This window comes from Schistocerca americana, chromosome 5, assembly GCF_021461395.2.
Source record: "Schistocerca americana isolate TAMUIC-IGC-003095 chromosome 5, iqSchAmer2.1, whole genome shotgun sequence".
NCBI lineage: Eukaryota > Metazoa > Arthropoda > Insecta > Orthoptera > Acrididae > Schistocerca > Schistocerca americana.
Window position 1 is genome coordinate 447,869,405 of NC_060123.1, and position 21,989 is coordinate 447,891,393.

Genomic DNA, 21,989 nt, shown 5'->3' on the forward strand with positions numbered 1-21,989 from the left:
TCAACAATAGTAACACCTGAAAAGTAGCTACTATTGTAAAGTAAACTATAATTTATAAAGGAAACTGAATATGCAGCCTTTTAGCAAATGTAATTCAGGTACTGGTTGTTCACAACATGTACACAAAAAGAGATACAAGTAACACAAAGGATTTGAAATTCTCACATTTAATGTGATGAAATGAGTTATGAAATTAAATATACCATAATTTTTCTGTAACATAATACTTGCATATAACAAACAAATAATTACAAATTTTATGAGGCAATTCTCTCGCGCTCTCTCTCCCTCTCTCTCTCGCGCGCCCACACACACACACACACACACACACACACACACACACACACACACACACACACACACTCTTATTTATTCATCGAGTCATGGTAAAAAAAATTACAACTCAGAAAATAAGTCTCCTATTGAGTTATTCCTGGAATACTGTAAGTGACATTAATACTTTAAAAAACTGACAGATAACTAAATGATTCATAAAATAGCTTCATTAAGACTGTTTAACATTTCAAGCACTTTGTAACAACTGATAACAGTTACATTTTAAACTGCAGTACAGTCAATGAGGAATGTTGAAAAATATTTACAGTGTTATAGTCTCTTTAAATACAAAACAGGCAAAAGTTTGATCTAATTATCAATTAGAATAAATATACATACAGGAGTGTGATTTTTAATCCCATTCTTATCTGTACATCATTACATCAGGACTTTGGTACATACACATATAGGCATCACATAACAAGCGTTTTGCATGTTCAGGTAGAAGGCGATCGTCTTTTATTTCTTGAAGTGAACGTGTCCCTTCATCCGACAACCAGTATGGAAGTTTTGGACAAAGAACCATTTCAGGAATATTATACCCATTTTGTTCACCTGCAAGAAAATGGTAGCATACACAAATAAAAACAAAGAACAAATAAGACTCGGAGCTGTTTTCTCCAACTGCAAAAAGTGCACAGACACTACACAGGTTCATTCATTCACCATCCTTAGTGAAAGAAATATGACAGCAAGCACAGGTATATAGAGTAATTACTGGCCTATATTTGTATTCTCATCAGTAAGTTCTGGTTAAAACTAAATGTTTCAAACTATTTACGGAGTCAAAAGAGAACAATTTCTACTTGGCAACAAAAGCAGACAGGATCTAAAATACAAACTAACAATACCAAGAGCAACATTTCTGAAAAAGAGAAAATTGTTAACAAAGAACACAAATTTAATGTTAGGAACTCTTTTCTGGAGGTATTTTCCTTCAGTGTAACTTTTTACAAAAGTGAAATGTAGGTGATAGTTTAAATATTTAGATAATAGAATTTTCTAAACTGTGGTGTTACAGAGGACAGTTTAAGATTAGATGGACAGATCGAATAAATAATGGGGAGCTACTGAATCAAACTGTGGATAAAATAAATTTATGGACAACTTGTCTGAAAGAAGAAATCAGCTGATAGAACACATCCTGAAGCATCAAGGAATTGTGAGTTTGGTAATGGAGGAAAGCATGTGGTGTAAAAACCTCTCAGGGAGAGACCAATATTTGACTACAAGCAATTTCAAACATAGCAAGTTGTGTGGCTGTACAGAGATGAAGCAGCTTGCGCAGAATGGACTAGTGTGGAGAGCTGCACTAAACCAGTCTTCAGACTGAAGACCACACCAATTGCTTGATGCTATCTGCCAGAGAATGACACCCCCCCACCCCCACCCCCCTTTCTGCTGAGGTAAATTTTTTTTTGACATTGTGGCTTGTGAAGTCAATGCTACATTATCAATAGTGCCACCATAATGATGACATGTCTTTTGGTTTAATTTATGTTCTGCTTCACCTTACATTAAGCTGAATGCCAACTTCATGAACCATTCAGCACACCACTTTACTTCTGCACGCATGCAAATCATATTTTTGTGCTGAAGGAATTGGGGGAGGGAGGCTGGCAGTGCTTTCATATCAATCTTGGTGCGATAAGCTCACGTAAGCTACCTCCCACAAAACCTAGGGTCTAACTTCCAAAAATTTTTATCAATGTCAAGCATAATTCCAAAAAACTAACTTATAATATGCGAAAATTTAGGTTCAACAGAAAAAAGGAACAATTAGCACCCAGAAAAAAATCAGACATAGGTTAAAAACTTGCTCTCGATCCTCAACTGTTAAAAAATGATAAATTCAAAAGAATTATATTACACTCTGAAGATAAAATTGTGACAAACCCATTTTTGTAAACTATTTTGTTTCCTTAACTCTTAAGGAAACTGATGCCATCTCCTTTTGTGATGATGAAGCACACAAGCACTTGTTTTACTATTCTACTTTACTAACAGCTTGGCCTACAGCTGAGTAATCGCACAAGACAGGGTGCTGCAGTGCCTGCATGTACTTCATCTCCCTGCGATCTTAGTTATTTTTTTGCCAATAGATTTTTATTTACTTTCGGATTTAGCTGTGATCAACTTTTTGGTGTTGCAGATTCTATAAACAGTAATATATTTTCACACTAGGTATTTGAAATGGTTAAAAAATGTTGTGACTTCCTGTATGAGCATCTGCAATACAGGTTGGTATAAATGACATAGAAATTCATTAGCAATCGTACAATATACTTGAGTTCATATAGTTCGTCTACAGTGATTGCCATTGACCGAAAAGCATACATCACTGGGGGTAGGGGTGGGGACATAACCACTGTCTCTGACTGCTAGGTCTGGCGCCAGCAGCCAGAGACAGTGGTTACGTGTGTGTAAACTGTGTTCATGTGTATGTTGGCTATTTCCGAAGGAGGCCTTCTGGCTGAAAGCTCGCATGTTTGGTAGTCTTTTTGTTGTACCTGTCTACAACTCAACATCTCACTAAATGTTGAGTAACAATATATCAGTTTTCATAATATTATCGTTATTCCATCCTGAATTATCCACTGTTTCATTTCAACATAACTAGTTTAAAATCTAGAACCATTGTCAGACACAAATGAGAATTTCTCACAGAAATTTCACATTTTTGTCCTATAATATAAGACGGACATGGACATGTTTGTATGGGTGCACAACAGCAAGGTCTTTAGTGCCCATGCGAAAACTAACTGACACGAGTGTAGTAAAATACACAAAACAGGAAGATAAAACAGCATGTAAAACACAGGTAACAAAAATAGGAAAACTGAGGGTACCCGCAAAAAGCCAGAGAAGAAAGTGGCCGCCAGTTGAACCTACACAGAGCCGCATGCCTGGTCCTGACTGCAGAGCGGCATTTGGCACTCCACCAAAGGACAGGTTGCTTCTACTGTTCTCCGTGGACTGTGGAATGGGTGCTGCAGCAGCGTGGTGGATCATTTTGGTAATATGATCCACCTATGCCTCGACATACGCTTAATGTTCGAACTGGGCCAACACTATAAAGTGTCCCGTCAGCTTTACCGAGCACCGATCACAGTGGTTTCATTTTTGGTTCCATCCCATCTGGTAGGTGAATCCAGATCGCAAAGTGATCACTTCTATGCAAGTCATCAACCACTTCCCATTGAGGAGAGTGAGCAAGAGCTAGAGAGCAAACTGAGAGATCAGAGGTAGAGAATGACCCAGCTGCTGTGCAGAAGTAAGTGCTCTGTCCCGCATTTAGCAAGTATGCACATGACGACACGAGAAGCCTCTCAATGGCTCTACCCTTGGGGCAGGTAGCTGCAGAGCCCCAAAGCACATTGTGTGCATTAAACTCATCACAGAGGATGAAAGGGGGGGGGGGCTGTGTAATAAGGTCAGTTAGGGACTCTTCATCTAGTGCATCATGTGGGGGCAAGTAAAGGGAACATATTGTCAATGGATGACACACGTACACTGATACATTAACTCCTCGTAAAGTCGTCGTAAGTGAGGGCGGCGAGGAGTGGTAGCCGATGCTGATGAAAATAACTACGCCTCCTCCAGCCCTCTCACCACTCATGTCGTCCTTTTAGTGGTGGACATACGTTTCGTAGCTTAGGGGTCTACGACTGATGGAAATGAGACTCTTGGAGACACAGACACAGTGGTCTACCCTGAGATAAGAGACAGAGTTTCTACACATGAATCCCACACCCCTGCAAGTTCCATATAGGATGGGAGCCATTTCATCAATGTGGTTTTAATTTACCCCTATCTTTGCACTGTGGAGGTGAAGCACTTGTAGAGCATGGGGGAGTGAAGGGGCTGCCTGGATCCAAGGCCTCTAACTCCATGAGGTCCTCCACATCAGTCAGACATGAAAGAATGATGTCTGACGGAGCTCAGGACAGCTTTTGACCCAAATGTTGTGAACCTTTCCCTGCACCCTGTCCCTTGAGGAGGAGGGAGAAAGGTGGCATTGGGAGGCACTCCATTTATTGTGTGCCTTCTTGACATTCACTACGGAACTGTTGGTGGTCTTTTCTGTGGCGGCTGCTTTATCCTTACTCATTTTGCCTTGGCTTGTACAGGTGCAAGTAAAGGTGCTGGGGATGGATGGTTGTACACTGGACGACATCTGTGTCAAAGTGCTGACCTTAGGAACAGGTTTCTGTGCGATGGAAGCATAAGAAATGGTAAACACAAGAGATTTCATCAGCTTATATTCCTTTTTGGCTTCTGCATAGGAGATTTAGTTTCTGGATTTTTCGCTCCTCTGCAATAACAGGGCTGTCTCAGCTCCAGGCTGTGTGGTTCCTAGAGCAGTTAACGCACACTGCTGGAGGTGGACAGTCAATCCCAGCTTCATGGGCTGCCATTCCATATTTCCCACAGGTCGCTTCATCCCCACAACTCAGCATTGTGTGACCAAAATGCTGGAAATTTGTAGACCGCATAAGGTTAGGTACATAAGATCTAACACTAAGTCGGAGGAAGCCTGCCATGATGTGGTCAGGCAATGTTGAAGAATTAAAGGTCACAATGAAGATGGTGGTCTTCTCAATTTCTCCATTATTCCTACACATCCTTTGCTCTACGTTCACTATCCCTGGTAATGCCCGTTACAGTTTAATTTTGGCTATGTCAATGTCCATAATGTCATGGCATGTGAGCATAACCTTGCTAGAATTAAGGAAGTTGTGCAGTTCAACAGTTACATCACATTCACCCAATTTTTCCGTCTTTGTAAGTAGTTCCGCCTGTTTTTCCCTGTTAAGTCTTGACTAGTAGGGAACTGTTCTGCAGCAGTTTAATAGACTTCAGGCTTCCAGCAAGTCCTTCCAAGCCTTTATGGATATAGAAAGAGGACACTTTTTCAAACGTCACTTCCTTCCTGTTAATGACCAAAAATACATTTTGATTTATGAATCCTTGAGCCCTGTTACTATAATTCAACTGACGCAGGTTACCAGGAGGGCTAGCCTCCCTCATTTGTTTGGAGGATCGGGTGTGAATACTCCCAGGTGGAACACCCTTCCCACAGGGAGGAGGAGATGATGATTTCAAGAGTTCCATCTCGGTCCCACAAGCAGCTAGGAAAAAACAAGCCCACTCAGACAGAGCCCTGCATACCTGAGTAAGCCTCATAAGAGGGTTGGAACTTAAATAGTGGCAACAATTTATTCACAACCGATACAAAAGAGTTACATGTTTGCACCTGTTACTGTCCTTCAAAGCAGTCACCAGAATTGTGTAGAACCCATTGCCAGTGACGTGGAAGGCGTAGTATACTGTTAGCAGAGCCTGTTCTGTTGATGGGGTGAATGGACCGCTCTAAAGTGATTCTCGTGTATGACTGTGATGGTGTTATCCTAACGCCTTCAGCCATTGGTCATTGAAAATTAGCTGTCGACAGGGTATCTCCCAATTTCCAACATACCTCACAACACCACTTCTGACATTGCTCTGTGTTACACCTAACAGCGTTTGTGAAGTGAGCCATCATGTTTGTGTGTCACCTGATGTATGGACAGTCGTGCAGCCAGGCCATAGAGTACACAATCATACTCCACAGTCAGGGCTCAGGAGGCAAGGGGTGACAGAGCAGATCACGCATGTGCTGAACACATGAAATTGGGCTGTGTGGCGGGCTGCCTATACTGTGTGTGGCTGCCCATGTGTGAGCTGAAGGAAAGCTTGCAGGTATGTGTGTCCAGTGGGATAGCTTTGCAACAGCCTGCTGTAGAGGTGTTTCATTACTGTGCCATCCTGTTCTTTGATACACCAGTCAAATTACTGGCTGGCTGTTGCAAAGCTATCCCACTGGACACACATACCTCAAGCTCCCCTTCAGCTCACACATGGGCAGACACAGACGGTGTAGGCAGCCCACCACACAGCATAATTTAATATGTTCAGCATATGTATGATCTGCTCTGTCACTCCTTGCCTCCTGAGCTTTGCCTGTGGAGTATGATTGTGTACGCTATGGCCTGGCTGCACCTGTCCATACGTCAGGCGACACACAAACATGATGACTCACTTCACAAACGCTGTTAGGTGTAACACAGAACAATGTTGGAAGCGGTGTTGTGAGGTATGACGGAAATGGGAGTTGCCCTGTCGATAGCCAATTTTCAGTGACCAATGACAAGGTGCGGCAGATGATTTGTTTTATAGCGCTTAATTTAAGCTCATTCACACTCTAACCACAACCTCGCGATAGGTAATATACCTGAGAAAACGGCCATCAACAATTGCTTTGTTCACGACATTTAAGGCTAACCTCCAAGAGCAAACTAAAGACAAAGGTTTCATAATGTGTTTGTTTTCATAGCAATTTTCTGCAGCAAAAGTTCAGTTTTAGCGGTAAAAGCAAACCGTAAGTTCTCGCTGTCACTGTTTACCTGAAAGTATCCTCACACTCGCTACACGGGGTGCCGCGTTATGAACCGTTGAGCACGCCTGGCTGGCACTTGATTGTATATTATAGGCAACATGAGTGGATTCCAATCGAAAAAAGAATGATATGAAGATTTGGGATCCAAATACATCAAGAAAGAAAGCCGGACAAGAAATTGGAAGTGAACTAATTGTTGTGGCAGTTTGGCAACGGCGAAAGGTTCAGGTGTGACACTGAGCACTGTGTTTGGAAGAAAACAGCTGTAACGTGTGAAGTGTCAACTATCACGTGATTTTAATCGGTCTATAGTTGTTTATATAACAACTTATATGGGTTTTATTTTGCTCCTAGTATTTATAATATTGTGGCAATAAGGAGTTTATTTTTCTCCTAGTATTTATAATATTGTAGCAAAAATTAGGTACACACACATTCCATATCCTATAAATTTGCGTCAATGAGTAAATATATTCCCCCTTTCCCCCAGCATGACTTCAGGCATCATCTTATTCTGGCCAAGTCCATGTGAAATCAACCGATGGTCTGGTTATTTACATGTAAAAGATTTTTCAGAATTTGATAATTTTTGTACATTGGTGGTAGTAGTTGTTTGCTTTGAAAAGTCCAAAATTAATTTTTTTTGCACCTTTTGTTTTTGAGTTATTAACTTCTTAAGTGTTCAAAGCTGCATGGCTTTGTCACTTTCTGAAACCCATAGCCATGTCTCAAGAACTATTTGACTTACAGATCTACAATGCATATCATTTTACTCAGTTCCTTATGAGCTTTAAAAAATGTACTACTTTAATATATTCATAAAAATGCTTATTTATACACATTTTGTTGATGTGTGAAAGTATTCCCGTGGGAACATATTAAAAGATATCTTATTTTACTGGTAAGTTCAGTAGCCAGCACGCAGTATGTAGGACTTCAAACTTATTACTAAGTTGCAATGGAAAACTTAAATGGCAAAATCCCAAAAAAGTTTTTTTTTTTTTTTAAGTGACTTCCAATTTATACAGCATTAGAATGTTAACTTTGAAAATACTTTAACAAACACCGTAACACATGTTCTATACCTTCACTTCACAAATAAATTACTATTATTAAGTAACTATTGGTGTAGCTGCTTTATTTAACAATTTTTTTGTTTGAATGCCTTGCAATTAGAAACTTTTTACTTGTGTTCAACAAGAAAAACATTACTGTAACTAAATTACAATCTTATTAGTCTAAGATTATAAACTGTAGTCTCCTTTTAAACGACACAACCTAGACCTCTCAAGCACGACATGTAATAGTTATAACAACAGATTCTTTTCCAACATAATCTGTGAAACTCATGTCTTTATCTGAAGGTCTCTATATCAGTGGTTGTCAAACTTTCTTGATCAAAAACCAATACTGACATCATGGGGCAGCAACTTGGGCCGCATATCTACCTATCTTATTATTAACTCAGCTAAACGGGTGTACAAAAATGTTTGGTGAAATGGAGTGAAACGTTGGGAAGGTCAAGTGACGCTGGCAAACGGGAAACCAGAAAAAGCTGCACAGCTTGTGGTACATTTCCAGTGCCGGAGGTCAAGCGGAAAGGGCATAGAGGTCGTTGCCGCCTCTTTTTACTTTGACACCACCTGGCAGGATCCGCCGTTTGGCCTTTACAAGCTCAGATGGCGTTTTGCGACAAAACTGAGGAAAGAAGTTAGTACTGCTTCATCACTGTTGTGGTCATTTGGCATCTTGCGAGGGACAGAGGCATTCTCTACACTACTTAGTGCTTAGCAGTGTCTACTCATGTTGCTCCCTATTGTCTTCTAATCACCTTCGATCACCACCTCGATATAGGTCTTTTCTGATCTAGTCGAGTGCAGGAAGAAAATTCGTTAACAGATCATCTTCATAAATTGGTATGTTATGAACTCCTGACAGACTAGCTATAGTAAAGGGGAGAAAAGTATGTCACCTGCTCCCAAGTACTGATCTTTAAAAGTCAGCACCATTCGGAACACTTCCTATGGATTTTCCCTCAATTCTTACAAGTTAGTGGTGCGTTCCATCAATAATGCTCGAATTCAGTATGGTGTTGGCCCACCCTTAGCCTTGATGACAGCATCCACTCTCGCAGGCATACATTCAATCAGATGCTGGAAGATTTCTTGGGGAAAGGCAGCCCATTCTTCATGGAGTGCTGCACCGAGGAGAGGTATCAATGCGGGTCTGTGACGCCTGGCACGAAGTAGGCCTGCCAAAACATCCCAAAGGTATTCTATAGGATGCAGGTCAGGACTCTGTGCAGGCCAGTACATTACATTGTCATGTAACCACTCCACCACAGGCCGTGCATTATGAACAGGTGCTCAATCGTGTTGAAAGATGTAATTGCTATCCCCAAATTGATCTTCAACAGTGGTAAACAAGAAGATGCTTAAAACATCAATGAAAGCCTCTGCTGTGAGTGTGCCACGCAAAACAACACGGGATGCAAGCCCCCTCCATCAAAAACACGACCACACCATAAAGCCACCGCCTCCGAATTTTACTGTTGGCACTAAATACGCTGGCAGATGACGTCCACCGGACTGTCGTCATACCCACACCTTGTCGTTGGATTGCCACATTGTATATCGTGATAAGTCACATCACACAACGTTTTTCCACTGTTCAATTGTCCAATGCTTACACTCCTTATACAAAGCAAGGCATCATTTGGCATTTACTTTCATGATGTGTGGCTTATGAGCAGCTGCCCGACCACGAAATCCAAGTTTTCTCACCTCCCTCCTAACTGTCATAGTACTTGCAGTGGATCCTGATGCAGTTTGAAATTGCTGTGTGATGGTCTGGATAGATGTCTGCCTATTACACTTTACGAGCCTCTTCAACTGTCGGCAGTCTGTGTCAGTTAACAGATGGGGTCGGTCTGCACGCTTTTGTGTTGTACGTGTCCCTTCATGTTTCCACTTCACTATCAGATCGCAAACAGGGATGTTTAGGAGTGTGGAAATCTGAAGTACAGACGTATCACACAAGTGACACCCAGTCACCTGACCACATTCGAAGGTAGTGAGTTCCGCGGAGTGCCCCATTCTGCTCTCTCACAATGTATAATGCATACCGAGGTCGTTTGTTGCAGCAGGTAGAAACACAGTGCTCTTAATATGAAAAACATATGTTTTTAGGGGTGTCCGGATATTTTTGATCACATAGTGTAGCAGAGATGCTGAATCGCAGATATGCACAACAAAAAGATTTTACACTTAAAGCTTTCGGTCAATGGCCTTAGTCAACAATACACACGCACACACACACACACACACACACACACACACACACACACACACTCAAATCTCACACACGACTACAGTCTCAGGCAACTGAAACCACATGCGAGCAGCAGCACCAGTGCATGATGGATGTGGCGACTGGGTAGGGGAAAGGAGGAGGCTGGGGTGGGGAGGGGGTGGGATAGTATCGTGGGGATGGCGGACAGTGAACTGCTGTAGGTTGGGCGGCAGGCAAGGGAGAGGTGGCGATGGGGGGGGGGGGGGGGGGGGGAAGAAGAGAATAGAGAGAAATAAATAAAAAATACAATAAAATAAATAAAGAAAGACTGGGTGTGGTGGTGGAATAATGGCTGTGTAGTGCTGGAATGGGAGCAGGGAAGGGGTGGATGGGTGAGGACAGCAACTAACGAACGTTGTGGCCAGGAGGGTTACAAGAACATAGGACGTATTTGCAGGAAAAGTTCCCAGCTGTGCAATTCAGAAAAGCCGGTGTTGGAGGGAAAGACCCGTATAGCACAGGCAGTGAAGCAGTCATTGAAACGAAGGATATCATCTTTGGCAGCGTGTTCCGCAAACACGGTGGTCCACTTGTTTCTTGGCCACAGTTTGTCACTGGCCATTCATGCGGGCAGATGACTTGTTAGTTTTCATGTCTACATAGAATGCAGCACAGTGGTTGCAGCTTAGCTTATTTTTCTTCTACCCATTCTGTTATACTACAACAGCCTTAATTTAATTTCATATTCCTTCCGACAAATATGCACCATATTTTAAGGTGATCGTCTCTATAATGTACATCATCATGGATCTATGTTACATCTGTGCCAAATTTTATGCCTTATCAGCTGATCGTTAAAAGTCGCACATGCCTGTGAATTGTCTGTACTGGAAGACAAACAATAAAATATTCTCTCTCATACGCACTGTTTAACTCTGCAGTGGCCTCACTTCTTACCCCATTACCCTTGTAGTAAGCAGCCAACTTTACTTAACTCATGCCGAATTCATCAATGTCAGTTAAAATTAAGCACACTTTAAAATATTAGTGTCTCCCGATAGTTGTTTATTGCTTAGCAAAAAAACTACACTCTTAACTATCTCAATGTCAGTTAATGTTTTTGAATTAGGTTGTTAGTTGTTATAGTATGATTCACAAATGACAGCGGTTCATGTGGATCGGGCCACAAATGGGAATTGCATTGTTCACTGTCACAAGCAACAGCTGTGGTATGTGCATACCCATCCTTTGTGCTTGAAGAAAGCACATATTCTGCAAATTATGTCTCTTGCTGGCTTATGTAGAATTTGTCACCATCACAATCAGCTATGACAACTCTCAACAAATGGAGTAAAAATTCATTAAATAACTCACTTCAGTCACATTTAACTTTCTCATTATTATAACAGATACAAAATTAACTTTCTCATTATTATAACAGTTACAAAAGAGCACTCCATACACTACTGAATGCTCATTAGCTGTTGGAGAACGTGTGATGTAGTTGCACAGAACAAACCTAAATTCTACCATCATCAGTCCTCGACCACCGTTGTCCTTGACTCCAATTATATAGGCTTATTATTATATACAGTGCATCAGAAAAGTTCGGTGAATGATCTCAGGAAACACAAGAAGCAATAGTCACAAACAAAATACCTTTATTGGCCTCAAAGTACACTACTGTCCATTAAAATTGCTACACCAAGAAGAAATGCAGATGATAAACGGGTATTCATTGGACAAATATATTATACTAGAACTGACATGTGATTACATTTTCACGCAATTTGGGTGCATAGATCCTGAGAAATCAGTACGCAGAACAACCACCTCTGGTCGTAATAACGGCCTTGATACGCCTGGGCATTGAGTCAAACAGAGCTTGGATGGCGTGTACAGGTACAGCTCTGCCCATGCAGCTTCAACACGATACCACAGTTCATCGAGTAGTGACTGGCGTATTGTGATGAGCCAGTTGCTTGGCCACCACTGACCAGACGTTTTCAGTTGGTGAGAAATCTGGAGAATGTGCTGGCCAGGGCAGCAGTCGAACATTTTCTGTATCCAGAAAGGTCCGTACAGGACCTGCAACATGTGGTTGTGCATTATCCTGCTGAAATGTAGAGTTTCACAGGGATCGAATGAAGGGTAGAGCCACGGGTCGTAACACATCTGAAATGTAACGTCCACTGTTCAAAGTGCTGTCAATGCGAACAAGAGGTGATCAGACGTGTAACCAATGGCACCCCATACCATCACGCTGGGTGATACGCCAGTATGGCAATGACGAATACGCGCTTACAATGTGCGTTCACCGCAATGTCGCCAAACACGGATGCGACCAGCATGATGCTGTATACAGAACCTGGATTCACCTGAAAAAATGACGTTTTGCCATTCGTGCACCCAGGTTCGTCGTCGAGTACACCATCGCAGGCGCTCCTGTCTGTGATGCAGCGTCAAGGGTAACCGCAGCCATAGTCTCCGAGCTGATAGTCCATGCTGCTGCAAACATCGTCAAACTGTTCATGCAGATGGTTGCTGTCTTGCAAACGTCTCCATCTGTTGACTCATGGATTGAGACGTGGCTGCACGATCTGTTACAGCCATGTGGATAAGATGCCTGTCATCTCGACTGCTAGTGATACCAGGCCATTAGAATCCAGCACGGCGTTCCGTATTTACCCTCCTGGACCCACCGATTCCATATTCTGCTAACAGTCATTGGATCTCGACCAACGCGAGCAGCAATGTCGTGATACGATAAACTGCGAATCGCGATAGGCTACAATTCGACCTTTATCAAAGTTGGAAACGAGGCATCACAACAACGTTTCACCAGGCAGTGCTGGACAACTGCTGTTCGTGGATGAGAAATCGATTGGAAACTTTCCTCATGTCAGCACGTTGTAGGTGTCGCCACTGGCGCCAACCATGTGTAAATGCTCTGAAAAGCTAATCATCTGCATATCACAGCATCTTTTTCATGTTGGTTAAATTTTGGGTCTGTAGCACGTCATCTTTATGGTGCAGCAATTTTAATGGCCAGTAGTGTAATAATCATTAACTACAAGACACTTATGACATCGGTTGTAAAGTTGTCGCAAACTATCAGCAAAGCTTCTTGTGGAATCACTATGAGGATGGCATTCAGGCACTGTTGATATCTGTAACATCTGTGTGCTCAATGCAAAGTGACTGTTCTTCAATTCTCTCTTTATTCTCCAGATTTGGCGTTGGTAAACTTCTTTTTCTTGCCCTGCCTTCTATTTGGCCAGGAAAAACTTACTCTTCATATACTTGCACATGACAAAGGTGTTTCAAGCAATTTCACAAGAAACATTTGCTGACAGTTTCCAACAGCTTTGCAAAGGATGACAAAAGGATGTTGTAACTAATGGTGATAACTTTGAAGGCCAGAAAGGTATTTTGCTTGTAAATCTTGTTTCCTTTATTTTCTGAGATCATTTACTGAACTTTCCGGTCGCACTAGTAAAATATGGCTGAGAACTGCAGGCCCCAAGAATGACTGAACTGGGTCACAGTTTGACAATCATTGATCTATACATTCTTCTAGCGGCAGCTGTGGGATGTAACTTTGGAATAGTCATCCTACTTGGTCTTCTTTTGTATGAGAAAATGAACTGGTCCACTAAAAGCATAAATAAAATGTTTACTACTACTTCTTTAGAGCACACAATTCATCAACCTTTTGCTGTCATAAGTACCAGCAAAAAGAACAGTAATTTGTTCATAGGCATGTCATCTGCATATGGAACCACATGCATTTTATGAACATCAAAATCCTCTTGCTTCAACTTTGGCTTTGGTCATAGGAATAAGTGCCAGCCTTCTGAGTCCCTGTGACTGTGATGGCTTCATAAAACTTCCTTTCTTCTACTGCATGTTCATCATTTGCCACACAGAAAAAGTGACTGATGGGATATTAGTTTTACTCCACTCAGATAAAATCTTTAATCTTGTCATAAGTTAGTAAAGTTTTTTTCCGATTCTTATATCATGTTGTTGATTCATCACTGAAGTATTTTTTTTTTTTTTTTAAATGTGTCCAAGCTTTGTGTTGTGTATCAAGCTGCCTAAGATGAAAAGAAACTTTTGTAGGTAATAATATTTTTTCATCATTTTGATTATTAAAAACACACGTCTGCACTCAGGCTGTGGAATGCAAAGGAATCCTTTGAATTCATCTTGAAGTATAAAGGAATAATTTTCAGTAAAATCACATACAATAGCAGCTCATTCTGCAGTAGTGAAGTATGCTTAAAAAAACTTCTCAAATTCCTCTGTTAATTTGTCACATTAATCCACTGTTTGCTGGTTATGTTTTCTATCACTTCTTCAAGTGCACAAATTAATGCAACTACAAAAAAATGTACATTAGGGCAATAAATAAATTCATTTACGAAGCATGGAGTAGGGGGCTGGGCTGCACATTATTGTGAACTTCTGCAGTTGGTTAGTTGCACATTATTTTGAACTTGGGCAGTTGTGATATAGGTGTAAAGCAAACTGCAGTAACAGAAAAATTTATTTCAATATCTACCCGTTGTAATAGCATCGTGAGATTATATATCACACTCATTAACAAATAATATATGATAACACATTTCTCCAACACAAAAAATTTAAGATTTTTAAATTTTGAGAATTTAAGAACTATGGTTTGTAAAAATATATAGTTTTTATGAATATGGTCAAATAGCATATATTTTTACGGCTCATAAGAAACTGAATAAAATGGCACAAATTTCACATAAGGCCAAAAGTTTTTGAGATACAGCCATTTTAATGTTTCAAAACATCACAAAAATCACTTGCTTTGTGAAACTTTAAAAAAGAACCACTACACTTTAAACATTAATAACTCAAAAATGAAATTTCCATACAATTTTTAATTTTATATTTTACCTATTTTGACAGGTAGAACAAACTACTTAAAAAAAACAACCACCCTCTAAACTGTCAAAGTTCAAATTTATTTCTTTGCTAGTTGATTTCACATGGAATATAACTCAAAAGATTTTTGTATCAATATGCTTTCATCCCATATAAAAATTTTGTACCTTTCTGAAAGGCATTGCGCAGCCCTCTATTGTACCAACAGAGAGAGATAGCTGTCGATGCCAAAACAAAACTTTTCCTATAGGAAAGGTTCATACTCTAAACCAAGCTGCACCAACATTGCCCCATATGGAATGTGCACACTGCTGACACCCATCAGCTGATCTGCAGACAGGTGCAGGTGTTACAGGCTACTTGCCGAACAGACATTCCGTGCATGCCCACATCACTTGGCCAACGCCGTCCACAGGCATTCGGCCTTGGCAGAAAAGCTGCGTCGGCTACGGTGCAGCTGCCTGACTGCCCGCATATCAGTTACTTGCCCACCACGACACCCATAGGCACCCGGCTGCCTTCCAGCAGACACTCGATTGCTCTATGACATTTTCCAACATGAAGTTACCCTCCCCGATTCATGAATTTAATCATGATTAGAAAAAGAAAACAGAAAACAAGCAAGTAGAACAGAACTATATTAATAAAATTTATCATGGAGACATAAAATGTATCACACACTGTACTTTGAATTGTGCCAACACTAAAATCCTTCAGTTACTTCAGAGACAAAACTTTTAAGTTTAGTTTATATGTTGTCTGTGCCTTATGTTAGCATAATTCAGAAAAATGATGGAGTGCTTGAGCTTTATGTCTACTGAAATGTAAGTTAGTTTCTATTTACAACTATGGTTACGATTATACCACTCTTTCTTGACCATAACTTAGACCTAAGGACCCTCAATGGAGTTCCTTAATGGGGCCAAAATGTATTGGATGGTTCCACAAAACAAAGAATAATAGCATTTTTATGATACAGCTGACATTTTTAATCATGAACAAATGTTACAAAATTAAATGTATGTATATACCTTTTCTATCAGCCATTGAGTCAAAGAAACACCAAGGAGCCTCAGATCCACTACCACACTTAACAAATGCTACGTAATGAGATGTTTCAATGCAAACAACTGCAAATAGTTCCATGTAAAGTCGGGGTATATGGCAGTGGTCTTGCAAAACGGAAAACTCCACAGGCACTGACAGTCGGCGCCACGCGTGATTATTTCTTCGTTGATGGCTATGAGCCTGTAAATACACAAAAATGTTTTCAATACACTGTTTACCAATTCAATGATAAACATAACCACACTTCAATGATAAGGATAGGAGAATAGGGAGAGAGTATCCACAGTTAATACTCTTGCAGACCCGAGTATTAAGAACAAATAACATCATTCTTTTCCATGTCATGCAGGGGACACTCAATCCAGATATTGATAAATAAAATTGTAAGTACTTTGAATTTACGAGAGACAGAATGGCTGGCCAGTATTTACCCTCAGGTGCTGAAACTCTACAACTGATATGGTTCAAAGTGAAAAACTACTCCTAACTTTTGGAACTAATAGTTTCTTCCTGAGGTAACCGACACAAAAGTTAGAAAGGAGGGTAACAAACTCCAGGATGAGATTAAAATTTCAACTTATTGAAAAACTTGGGATATCTGCCTTTATAGCTTTTTTAAGAAAATTATCATATATTATGTGTCTCAGTCACAGAGCACACAAGCAGTATGATAACCAATTTTGACTAATTACCAAATTATTGCTAGAAGATATTCATATGCACCACGAGGCACAAGTTTAAAACAGCAACTAAAAGGGAAAACACGATAGAAGATCGACAGGCATAGGATTAAAAAAACAGCATAATTAAATGTCCTTAGACAGGTTGGTTAATTTGATAAAACGAAGAACGCGAGCAGCTGCTCGTGGGTCAACCGCTAAAATGGCATCGAGAGTGCATGGCAGGCCAAGATCAAGACGCAGTGTAGTAAAATCCGGACAGGACGTTAAAATGTGGCGGACCGTCAGCAAGTGCCCACGTGGGCAGAACGGCGCCGGTGCAGCCGTCAGCAGATGGCGATGGCTGAATCGGCAGCGTCCAATTCGTAACCGGGCCAAAACTACCTCCTCCCGCCGAGAGGGACGTGAGGAGGACGTCCAAGCTGCGGGAAGAGGTTTCAAGGCCCGAAGCTTGTTGTCCGTAAGTGCACCCCAATCGGCATGCCACAGCGATAAAATGCGCCGACAAATGACCCTGCTACAATCTGATGAAGGGACACAACAAGAAGGTGTCCGAGGCTGGAAGACCGCAGCCTTGGCCGCGGCATCTGCAGCTTCGTTCCCAGGGATACCGACATGGCCAGGAACCCACATAAAACTAACCGGAGAACCGACGTCCACCAGCTGCTGAAGAGAGCATTGGATCCGGTGCACGAAAGGGTGAACCGGATACGGATCACTGAGGCTCTGGATGGCGCTCAGGGTATCGGAGCAGATGACATAAGCAGAATGTCGGTGGTGGCAGATGTAAAGAACAGCCTGGTAGAGGGCAAAGAGCTCAGCTGTGAAGACCGAACAATGGCCATGGAGCCAGTATTTGAAACTTTGTGCCCCGACAATAAATGAACAACCGACCCCGTCATTGGTCTTAGAGCCATCTGTATAAATGAAGGTCATATTAATGAACTTCAAACGAAGTTCGACAAAACGGGAGCGGTATACCGAACCGGGGGTAACCTCCTTTGGGAGCAAGCTGAGGTCAAGGTGAACGCGAACCTTAGCCTGGAGCCAAGGTGGCGTGTGGCTCTCGCCCACTCGAAAGGTTGCAGGGAGTGAAAAATCAAGGTGTTGAAGGAGGCGACGAAAGCGAACTCCAGGGGGTAGCAGGGCAGACATACAACCCGTATTGACGATCGAGGGAGTCGTCAAAAAAGGAACGATAAGACGGGTGGTCGGGCATTGACAGTAGCCGACAGGCATACCGACAAAGCAGTATATCGCGCCGGTAGGGCAGTGGCAATTCACCGGCTTCAGCATGAAGACTCTCGACAGGACTAGTATAAAATGCTCCGATCACAAGACGTAAACCCCGATGTTGTATGGAGTTGAGACAGCGTAAGATGGACGGCCGTGCAGAGGAGTATACGAAGCTCCCATAATCCAGCTTTGAGCGGACTATCGACCGATATAGGCAAAGTAGGACGGTTTGATCCGCTCCCCACAACATACCACTGAGAACACGGAGGACATTTAGTGAACGGGTACAACGGGCAGCCAAATAAGACACATGTGGAGACCGGCTAAGTTTCCTGTCAAATGTAAGACCTAAAAATTTTGTTGTCTCCACGAATGGGAGAGCAACGGGACCGAGTCATAAGGATGGTGGGAGAAACTCTTTGTAGTGCCAGAAGTTAATACAGACCGTCTTCTCGGCAGAAAAACAGAAGCCATTGGCGACACTCCAGGAGTAAAGATGGTCAAGAGAACGCTGAAGACAGCGCTTCAGGAAACATGTACGCTGCGCGCTGCAATAGCTGGTAAAATCGTCCACGAAAAGGGAGCCTGATACATCAGCGGGGAGGCAATCCATTATTGGATTGATCGCTATGGCGAAGAGCGACGCTCAAAACTGAGCCCTGTGGCACCCCATTCTCCTGGCGAAAGGTGTCCGACAGGACAGAACCCACACGTACCCTGAACTGTCGATCCATTAAAAAGGAACGAATAAAAAGAGGGAGGCGACCGCGAAGGCCCCATGTATGCATGGTGCGGAGAATGCCCGCCCTCCAACAGGTGTCGTAAGCCTTCTCCAAATCAAAGAACACAGCCGCGGTCAGGCGCTTCCGCAAGAAGTTATTCATAATGAAGGTCGACAAGGTAACCAGATGGTCAACAGCAGAGCGGCGCCTACGAAATCCACATTGTACATTGGTTAAGTAGGCGCCGAGATTCGAGCAGCCAAACCAAACGAGAGTTAACCATTCGCTCCATCACCTTACAGACACAGCTGGTAAGCGAGATGGGTCGATAACTGGAAGGCAAGTGCTTGTCCTTCCCCGGCTTAGGAATCGGTACAACAATAGACTCGCGCCAGCATGCGGGAACATGTCCCTCAATCCAGATGCGATTATAAGTACGAAGAAGGAAACCTTTACCCGCAGGAGAAAGGTTCTTCAGCATCTGAATATGAATAGAATCAGGCCCTGGAGCGGAGGACCGTGACCGGGCAAGTGCATTTTCGAGTTCCCGCATGGTGAAAGGGGCATTATAACTTTCACGATTCGAGGAGCGGAAGTTAGGTGGCCTAGCCTCCTCTGCCTGTTTTCGGGGGAGGAAGGCAGGGTGGTAATGAGCGGAGCTCGAAACCTCTGCGAAAAAGCGGCCGAAGGCATTGGAGATATCCTCAGGGGCCACAAGGACGTCATTCGCGACCGTCAAGCCAGAAACTGGTGAGTGGACCTTAGTGCCAGATAGACGGCGCAGGCTACCCCAGATAACAAAAGAAGGAGTAAAACTGTTGTAGGTGCCTGTGAAAGCAGCCCGGCTGACTTTCTTGCTTTCTTTAATAATATGACGGCACTGCGCACGTAATCATTTATAAATGATACAATTCGCCACTGTAGGGTGGCATTTAAAGGTGCGTAAAGCACATCGACGAACATGTAAAGCGTCTCTACATGTTGCGGTCCACCAGGGGACCAGTGCGCGACGTGCAGAAGAAGTAGTGTGAGGGATGGAATATTCAGCAGCAGTGAAAATGACTTCCGTGAGGTGTGCGACCTGACTATCGCAGCTTGTGAAGGTTTGATCCTGAAAGGTCGCCCTGGAAGAGAAGAGCCCCCAGTCGGCTTTGGAGATGTTCCAACTAGCTGAGCATGGAGAGGGTGTATGATGCAGGAGATGGATGACACACGGGAAGAAGTCGCTCGAATATGTATCAGAAAGGGCATACCACTCAAACCGGCATGCAAGTTGGGTAGTACATATAGAGAGGTCTAAATGGGAATAGGTATGAAATGTGTCCGAAAAAGTAGGGGCGCCAGTATTGAGGCAGACAAGATTGAGCTGGTTGAAAAGGTCTGCTAACAGGGAGCCCCTCGGGCACGATGCTGGAGAGCCCCAAATGGGATGGTGGGCATTGAAGTCTCCAGTTAACAAAAATGGTGCAGATAGCTGAGCAATAAGTTGAATCATGTCTGCCCTGGTAACGGCAGACGACGATGGAGTGTAAACGGTACAAATAGAAAATGTAAAAGTGGGGAGAGTAATTCGGACGGCTACTGCCTGCAGGCCGGTGTGCAATGTGATGGGGTCGTAGTAAATATCATCCCGGACCAGCAACATAACCCCTCCATGAGCCGGAATACCTACCACAGGGGGTAGGTCAAAACGCACAGAGGTGTAGTGTGCCAAGGCAATGTGATCGCATGGGCGTAGCTTCGTTTCCTGGAGGGCTACGACGAGCGGACAGTGCAAGCGGAGCAGCAACTTCAAGTCCTCTCGGTTGGAGCGAATGCTGCGAATATTCCAGTGAATAAGTGCCATCGTGAGAAGAAAAGGAAGATGAAAGAAGGGGTCACCTCGAAGGCCGTTGAGGGCCTGGGAAGGGGAGGGGATAGGACGACATGCAATAAAAATGGAAGTGTCTGTGTTCCACCAAACCTACAACAAATTATTTAATTGTGAACATTTTCAATCAACGATCTGATACATAGTTATTCAAACAATACACATTCAAACAGCACACAAACACCAGTTTATCGCTGGTCGAATGTGGTCACAGAAACTGAAGCTACCCTGATAATGACCATTTATCTCTGAACCATTACCCTTATTAATAAACACTAAATGTAAGAACAAAGCAATAAACAGTATTCTACTATTCACACAATTAATTCCTTCACAAGATTAATTACTGAGGAAGGTATTTAACAAACATTCACTAATTATATAGACAAGAAAGAGAGGAAACATTATGATATTTTAAATCTACCAAAACAAAATGCACTTCTGTTTTCTAAAAAAAATCCTTGACTGACACTGTTTTCTACCAAAACAATAAAAAGAAAAGCTAAGCAATTTTTCAAAAAGTAATTTTCATTTTGGGGACTGTTGTGCCTGAATTACAAGAAATTCTGAGTATTTGATAAATATACAGCAAGAAGACAAACTTGAAAATATATGGATGCTACCACTGAAAATATTTAAGTCTGATGAAGGGTCCTTAGAAGAAAAGTCTGGAGTGACAATAAATTTTCTTCTTCTCTAAAATATCACAATGAGTAACTGAAAGCATCAATGGTAAAGTATAAAACTACAAAAATTAGAAACATGTCTCTCAGGAAGAACAAGTATGACAGACACAACAGAAAAAAGGCAAACTGGATGTTTACAGCAAATACAGTTGATTCATGATTGTACAGTTCTGCAGTACCAGAAATTTCAAAAGTATTAATGATAAAGGTCAAAGTATTAACTTACAGTTCCCAAGCACTCTTCACAGAAGGCAATACTATCCAATCCTGTGCCAAACTGACCAAAACATTCTCTGCATTCATACTCTGCTAGTTTACCACAGACTGTGCACTGGCGGGGAGCTATAAATATGAAGAAACAAGTTACAAAAGAATAATTCTGCAGAAATTTCTTCTAAACTTACTATAAAGAAAGGAATATTATAACGTGATTTTTGCTAGCATCAAGGTCACTAGAGAATCACCATTACATCAGTCAAACAAGGAAGAGGTAGGAAACAAAATATGATCTAATGTTAGAAAGGATTTTGGGATTCAACGGAATTGGTTCATGAAAACCTCAGGAAAATTATAATAACTTCAACACTGAACTTAAAAGGCCTCTTAGCATTTGAACACCAGAGAGTCAGACATGGGAGGGACAGGAGGGTGGGGGTAAGGGTGTGTGTGTGTGTGTGTGCTGATGTGATCTAAAATGACTATTTCATAGAAATTTCTTGATGGACTGTAAGAAATGATTGA

The 21,989-nt window shown here is 42.1% G+C and overlaps 1 protein-coding gene across 4 annotated transcripts in view; it reads right to left on the reverse strand.

The window, feature by feature from the left end:
- Positions 1 to 672: 672 nt before the first annotated feature.
- LOC124615480 overlaps positions 673 to 21,989 on the reverse strand; it is a 107,437-nt gene continuing 86,120 nt past the window's right edge. For all 4 annotated transcript variants that reach the window (XM_047143407.1, XM_047143405.1, XM_047143404.1 and 1 more), the window contains 3 exons: positions 21,475 to 21,590; positions 16,018 to 16,234; positions 673 to 891 (listed from right to left, as the gene is read on the reverse strand). In XM_047143407.1, coding sequence (XP_046999363.1) covers positions 701 to 891; positions 16,018 to 16,234; positions 21,475 to 21,590 — 524 coding nt within the window. In that variant the 3' untranslated portion in view covers positions 673 to 700. The remainder of the gene's footprint in view (positions 892 to 16,017; positions 16,235 to 21,474; positions 21,591 to 21,989) is intronic.